Here is a 7465-nt window from a genome sequence, read left to right as displayed (position 1 = left end):
AGGCAACAGATGTCATTTGCTTGAATTAACAATCGTAGAAAAGTAAGCACTAATATAAAACAAGGTATGATATGAAAAGCAGTTAAAAAAAACAGACAATCCTCATCTAAACCTATTGAGACTAGTGAGAAAGGCCACACGGGTCACAGAGAGAACATGAGAAAACTCCTACAGTAACACGCTTAAACAAGGCAACTAAATGTGCATTTAAATATAAAGGCAAATTTTACACTTATTACAGTTTAGCTTAAGTTTTCCCTCATTCACACTCACTCATTCATCAGGTATGATTTGTGTTTTCCTTCATCCATCCTAAGCGTAGGTCCACGTGAGGCTACAAGCTGCTTTTCTTTATGAAACTTCTGGCTTTGTTCATGAATGTCAATACTTCAAATGAACAGCTTACATTCTTCATCTGTTCCAGCGTTTCCTTTTAAACGTTGTTTAAAAAAATGTCACTTCACAAAATCAAGCCCATGACGTTACCCTTCACTCACTCACTCACTCACTCACACACACACTTAAATAAATCAGGAGCAGCTGGTTTGGAAAAAAAGCAACAATCTTGAAATTGCCCGACAGAACAAAATAGTCACAGATTACAGTTTTAAGAGTAGATTTAAGAATTAGACCTGTTAAAAAACTTAAAAAGAGATACTGAGCGAAAAACACAGTTTTGGAAGTGTTGATGTGCTCCGTATGTAAAAAACAAGAAAGATGTGAGAAAACTACATGCAACAGCAGCATCTTTGCCTCACTTGAAATGAGAAATGCTCTGTGAAACTCAAGGGACTCGGGTTTCATCTGGACCCTGTTCTCTAACTGTACCCTGTAAACTGAAGAATAGACCGCATACTAAATAAAATAGAAAATGATGAGGCCTATTCTTACACAATGATGATAACTTTTGTAAAGTACTAGTTTTTACATGAATAACAAAAGTTATAAACGTTCTTGAAAACAAAATCAACGGCCATCTTTGATAATGACTGATCCACAGCTTCTGGGTAGATTTAAACTAAACGATGCGTATTCCTTGACTGCGTTTCTGTCCTCATGCCATGCTGACTGTGGCTTAAACAAGAAGAAGAGTTGTAATCAGAAACACCTTTCAGGGAAACGCCACGAGATGAGAACCAACGTCGTTCTCAAAGACAAGAAAAACAAATCCTGACTTTGTTTTGACGACAAAGAAGTGGGCAAATCTGTCAAAAACACTTCACCTGTACAATATGAAAGAATGAATGAATAGCAGTTAAATGCAACAAAAATAAATGAAATAAGATGAGCACAGCCGAGGTCAGTCTGTAAAGGGCAGCCCTACTTGTAGAGAACGGGGGAATCTTGTGCAAGTGCAAAGAATCCAACTTAACGAAAATACATTCAAAACCTTCATTTCTGCGTTTCACAATGCAGCTATAAGAGTGGAACGGTGCAGCTGAACAGCAAAATGAAACCACTTGGTATGAACTATTTATGACTGCAAGTACTGGTTTTGTGTAGAAACAGCATTTTAGGGAACATGAATCTTCACCAAAATAGAGTAATCTGTTGCATTTCTGCAACTCACAGACATGAAAGATTAACAATATCTCTGTGCAAGTATGGCCTTTGAAAATGTGCTGCTGAGTGGACAAATCAACGACAGATTCAAGAGCTGCAGCCCGACTTAGAGCTAAAGAGCCGTGGCTTTGTTTTGAAAATGAACTGTACCTCAAACATCCACCTGCAGGACTGCGACAGCCCTGGAACCAGTTTCACATCCCAACTGGTGTGCGGATCAGGAGTTTCAGGGTAAATGCCCGGGGCTCGACTTTGAACGTGGTGGATTTACGCGAACAACCTGGCCTCAGTCTCTCAGGGTGTTAATGTGGGCGCAGATCTTGAGGGCGGGACCTAGCTTCATGTTCATGGTGGACATTAGATGCTCCTCCTTCAGCAGCAGCAGGGCCTGTCCGTCAATCTCCTGCGACAGGAACTGGGAGGCGAGCTCCTCACAGCCTGCGAAGAGGAGGAGGAAGAAACAAACGGGGGACGAAATAGAAAAACAAAAGAGAAGGGGAAGAAAAAAAAGCAATGAAGAGGGTGACAACACAAAAAGAAAACAGATGCAATGAGTATTTAACTGAAAATCCTCCAACCTTGTAGCGAGGAAATGAACTGCGACACTTCCTCCACGCTCCACTGGGCGGGGCCAGCAGACAGGCAGCTGGGCACAGAGCTCTCCGTCGGGAGCGGAGGAGGCGGCGGGCGGCAGGAGGCGGAGGAGGCGGACGACAGGGACACGGGGTCGTCTTCGTCCTCCTCTCCACTGGACTCCTCGTCTGAATGGCTGGACTCTGAACGGCACTGTGTGGGGGGAGAGGCGGAGGAACCCTCGTGAGCGAGGCGGTAAAATAGTGACCAAAAGCGTGTAGTTATTAAATAAGTTAAAAACTAAATAATGAATGTACTGTTAATGGTTCCTTCTCACCTTGACAGGTATGGGTCTCCCTGCTATCTTGGCACTGGCTATTTCGGAGCTGGTCCTGCGGGGGACCCTCCGCCTGGCGAGTCCTCCCTCCTCGTCCGAGTTGGAGAGCTGACCCTGATCTTGACCGTGCCGCATGCAGAAGTGCTGCCTGAAGCTGACGTTGTACCTGGGGAACCAATACATACTGTATCGTAGACAAAGAGTGACATATACGGTACTGAAGCCAAGACGAGCAACACATACAGGTTTTTATCTCCTTTGATCCATACGCGGTATTTCATCTATACTCGTGTAGTGGACAAAGGGACAAATGCAAAGCAGAAGCAGAGAATGTAAAATAATACGCCGACAGCAATCTGTTCAAAACAATGCCAGCAGCGCATTGTTTATACAGCGATACATACACGACAATCCATACATGTTAATATGGAAAGTAAATGAACGGGACTGCACTGTAATTTAAAAAACAGACACAGTTTGACGTGCCTTTTTGTTTGTAGAGAAAAGAATTTGCAGAATCCGAACATAGGAATAAAACATGAGAACAGAGAACATACATGCTGTGTGACATGCAGCTGTAGCCACCTGAGAAAGAAACGCTTTTCTTAATCCTCAGCTTGTCAGAAGTGTTTTATCTTTTTTTAAATGAGGCGAGGCTCCGGTGGCTGCAGCTCTCAGCAGCACCGTGCATCCGTTGTTTTCTAAGATGGCTTCCACTGCATAGATTATAATTCATGCATGTTGAAGTACCTCTTGGCACAAGACATGGAGCAGAACCTTTTGGTGCCTCTGAACTGGCTTGCGGGAGCAAAGTTTTTACAGTATTCACACTTCAGCACTGGAACAAAAAAACAGAGCAGATGGTAAATATATCATCTCCAAACATTTCATTTATGTAAGTAAATATGTAACACTGGTTGCATCAGAAAACAGAGAAACACGCAGAACTGCATTTAAATAGCTTTAGGGTTTAAGAGTGTCATTGTGGTTTTCTGTGCTGCCTTCAAGTCAAAGTCAGAGGTGGGAACTCAGAGCGTGAAGGTTGTAATTTAAAACCTTTGTGCGTTCCCGTGACCCAGCTCGGACAAACGAGGGTCATTTCGTTGCACACACTGTAAAATCCTGTCCTCCGCATTTTATTTTGAAAGGTTACGAGGAGACAGTACAGGTGAACAGTTGAACTAATAGATATCACCGTGAAGCTTCCCCAGGTGAATACCAACTTAAGACCTACAATGTATGTCCGTATCTTTAAACTACAAAACTGTTTTCAATATTTTAGTCCTGTGATGCTAAAAATAAAATGTCAGTGTATTTGAATGATTGTGAACAGAGCGGTTTGTTCGTTACCTGTCGCTGTTGTAACCGTCTCCGATCGGTTCGTGTCTGGACTGTCGTTGGTTAAATCCTCTCCAGTCGAGTCCTTTACTGAACCACACACCTGTCAATCAAACAACACCGAGCAATAAGAGAGGAGCTTGGTGAGCAGCACACCGGAGTCACGCATGAGTGTGGCAACTATTTTGACAAACGATTAATCGTTTAAGTACTTTTTCATGCATAAATGACAGATGATAAAATCAGTTTTCAGCCTCTGAAATATAGAGATTTCCTGTTTTATAGCACATTAAACTGAACATCTTTAGGGTTTGAACTGAAACAAGACATTGAAAGACATCACCATGGACATTATTCACTCTTAAAGATTACTAGACTAGATTAATCGATAATGAAAATAATCGCTAGTTGCAGTCCTTCTTGAAAGGAGCATTAGAAACTACAAATCCCAGGCACTCACAGGGAAAGGCTCTGCCCCCTCCTGGATGACGAAGCCCTCTATGAGGTGCGTTAGGACGTTGGGTTTCACCACAGCTTGAGGGGGAGGAGCTCTCTCCCCCTGGCAGACCCCACGGGACACTGCCAGCACGGGGGAGGGAGAGGAGGAGACGGGAGGAGGAGCACCAGAGCCTGGCAGGTGGAAGGGGGAGAAAATAGAGGAGCAGTAGAGTGAGTAAATATTTCGTTAGATTCACGTTTATAATTTTGGAGATTTACACTTTTCTGTGTTGTTACCGGCTTCGCTGGGATTGGTCGGCAGTGCTGAAGCGTGATCTCTGACTGGATGGAGCCGTGGAGGGGAGGGGCCGTCCTCGTCGTTGGCTGAAGTGGAGTCGGACTTTCTCTTTAGTGAGCCCGTCATCTGCTTTACCTAAAAAACAACAATAAAGAAACCGTTTAAACAGATAAAAAGAGAAAAGAACAGCAGTAAAAAGAGATGGTCAAATTTATAAAAATGATACGTACACAAGTCAGAAGCAACGAAGGCAAAATATCAACGGTGGAGTTACTTTAATTTACGCATTTAAATCCCACTAACAACACACAGTCTACGCTGTCGTGCCTTATTGACAGTAATCTGCTGACCTGTGCTGTCTGACTTCTCGATAAGTCTCCGTTGGTGGTCAGAGCAGCCGATGCTCCTCTCTGCTCCTCCGTCACCAGGGGGAGGGAGAGGGAGGCGCGAGACATCGAGGAGGGAGGGGAGGACACCGCGGGGGCCTGGGTGGAGGCCGGGATCGAACCCAGGGGTCCGTTGCGACTCGGTCCGGAGCTTTGATTGGCCTGCGGATGCACCTGAGAGACCTGAGCCAACGGGGGGGCCTCCTGTGGCGACTGAAGCGTCTTTAGCCCCGCTCCTCGGCCCACGACCCCGCCCTCCCTGGAAGCGATGGACGCCACCATGGTGAGCAGGCCGGACGAGCTGCCGAGGACGGCGGCGGCGACTCCGTCATGGCAACAGCTGCCGCGGGCCAGAGCCAGAGCCTGGGTGTTTCCCAGCGTGCTCTGCCTCGCGCCCACGATCTGGACCGGGATGTGCGGTGGCGGAGGCGGCTGAGCGGAGCTGCTGACGGGCGGCGGGGCGGGCAGGATGGGAGGCGGGTTCCTAGAGGGCAGCTGGAGCGGCAGGCGGAGCCCCTGCAGAGTTTTGGGTTGGATGGGGACGGGTCCGTTGCCGTGGCCTGATTTCTCGGCGCCGAGCGACGTCTTCTGCAGGGGCTGCACCACCAGCGTCTGAGCGTTCACTGCCGGTTTGATGGGATACCCGTGGGCCTGGGATCCCGCGCTGGACGTCAGGACCAGAGTGTGCGCCGCTGTGGGAGCTGTGGTTCCCGTGGTGAGGGTCCGGGTTCCGTGAAGCAGGAGCTGGGAGAGAGGGATGGAGGAGGTGGAGGAGGAGGAGGAAGGGTGGGCTTTGAGGTTGGTGGGCTGAGGGTACGTGGGGATTTTGATGTGGGGCGGCTGGTGTTGTGGCTGGTTTGGCTTAAGGGGGAACTGGGAGTTTGATTGATGTGAGGGCGGGACTAAGGAGTAGGCAGCTGAGGAGACAGAAAGAAACCTGCATCAACTGAACACAACATTGACATTATGACCTGATATGGTGAACAAACACCAACCTACCTGAGTCACTCCTCTCTGGGACTTCAGTCTTAACACCTTTGAGACTGGACACACCTCGCATGGCTAGATTCTGTGCCTGGAGGGAAAGAGCAAATATAAAAGGGATAAGAATCAGTGAGAGAAAACAGAAAGTTCTCCTCATATCATTACCACAATATTTCCACGAACCTGGTCGTTATCTGATTGGCCGCTGGAGGAGGAAGTTGGCGTCACTTCCTGTTTCTGTTGCAGAGCCTGTGGCTGCTGGGTGACGGTTGCGACGGCAGCAGCTGCCGTGTTGCCGGGCATGAAGATGAGCTGCGAGGAGATGGGGGCCCTCAGAGAGCGGTTGACCTGCAGGACGACGGGACGTCCCATCAGACACACAGGAAGTAAGACACTGGTGGACAACTGGTGTCAAGCTAAGTAACTGAGCTAACAGCTAACGGTAACAGAGGCTGCATCTACAGAGGACACAAAACTGCTACAAAGTGATTCATCATAAATCTCGCTTAATGAAGCTGCTACATCCTGTCATGCTAAATACAGTTAAAAGTGATCCATGACTCACCCTCAGGTACATTTGTCCCTGCCCCCCCGCCGTCCCACTCAGCAGCACCGATTGGCTGATTGTGGAGGTTGCCGGGCCGCCCATAGGACGGCTGCTGGTCGTAGATCCAGATGTTACGCTGGCCTGACAAACGATAAAGAGTAACTTCAATGTGGAGGATTCTTGTCTATTTTGTTTTAATGCATTACTTTTAAAAGGTTCAATCAGGACGACATGTTACAGTGAAACTAGGTTTCCCTTGAGACCAAAAACTATGTATTTCACTCGGGGGACAGAGTCGCCTCGCGTTGGGTCGTCTCGTCCCTTTGTGGATAAACGAGCAAAACCGTAATCTAAAAAGTTATTTATGAATCTAACCTTTGCCGTTTTCTACAGGAGACCACACGCTTAAGAGATGCTTTTAAAAACAACTGTCATGAAGATACACAAGATGTTTGGAAGTAGAAGCGGCTGCAACCGCGACTTCTACCCGACGGCTGATAAATTCTCAAAATGACACTCATAACTAAATAATGCTAAAACATATCGACATGTAGACGGACTGAAGTTTGTCAAACAACACAAATCGACTTAGTATCTTCCAACCAAACAGGCTGACAAAGAAGACTATCATGTACATAGGTAGGATAAATACAAAGAAAATATACAAATTATAGGAAAACATGACTTGATATTTTGTTGATTGTTTGTCTTCATACTTGACAAACATCTAATAAACTGCTTCATATTGTTTGTGTGTATTATTCAGCTAGTTTGCCAAATTTTCCAAGCAGCAGAAATAACACTAGGCCATACCGTCGCTCAGTCAAACTTCTTTTTTCCCCAAATATAATAAAAATAATTAATTTTTGTTCTGCAGTCTCACAAAGGTGCACGCAGGTTCTCATATAAAGTAGCTCAATGAACTGCACTCACTCAATCTAACGTGCACCGTTACGTCCTGCAAATCCACGCCCCTCTAGCTGAAATGCTACGTTCCCCCC

At 46.4% G+C, this 7465-nt stretch overlaps 1 protein-coding gene across 6 annotated transcripts in view; it reads right to left on the bottom strand.

Annotated features, from left to right (window-relative positions):
- Positions 1–6: 6 nt before the first annotated feature.
- The window catches only part of LOC116399391 (polyhomeotic-like protein 1), a 10718-nt gene continuing 3259 nt past the window's right edge, over positions 7–7465 (bottom strand). For 4 of the 6 annotated variants that reach the window (XM_031876521.1, XM_031876522.1, XM_031876517.1 and 1 more), the window contains 11 exons: positions 6483–6605; positions 6101–6265; positions 5933–6008; positions 4898–5850; positions 4547–4682; positions 4272–4441; positions 3824–3914; positions 3224–3311; positions 2474–2657; positions 2142–2349; positions 7–2001 (listed from right to left, as the gene is read on the bottom strand). In XM_031876521.1, the coding sequence (XP_031732381.1) occupies positions 1850–2001; positions 2142–2349; positions 2474–2657; positions 3224–3311; positions 3824–3914; positions 4272–4441; positions 4547–4682; positions 4898–5850; positions 5933–6008; positions 6101–6265; positions 6483–6605 (2346 nt within the window). In that variant the 3' untranslated portion in view covers positions 7–1849. The remainder of the gene's footprint in view (positions 2002–2141; positions 2350–2473; positions 2658–3223; positions 3312–3823; positions 3915–4271; positions 4442–4546; positions 4683–4897; positions 5851–5932; positions 6009–6100; positions 6266–6482; positions 6606–7465) is intronic. The other 2 variants (XM_031876520.1, XM_031876523.1) reach the window with 1 other exon arrangement.

Source organism: Anarrhichthys ocellatus, unplaced genomic scaffold (assembly GCF_004355925.1).
Source record: "Anarrhichthys ocellatus isolate YVR2014 unplaced genomic scaffold, GSC_Weel_1.0 scaffold110, whole genome shotgun sequence".
Taxonomy (NCBI): Eukaryota; Metazoa; Chordata; class Actinopteri; order Perciformes; family Anarhichadidae; genus Anarrhichthys; species Anarrhichthys ocellatus.
This window is presented reverse-complemented; position numbering and strand designations above follow the sequence as displayed.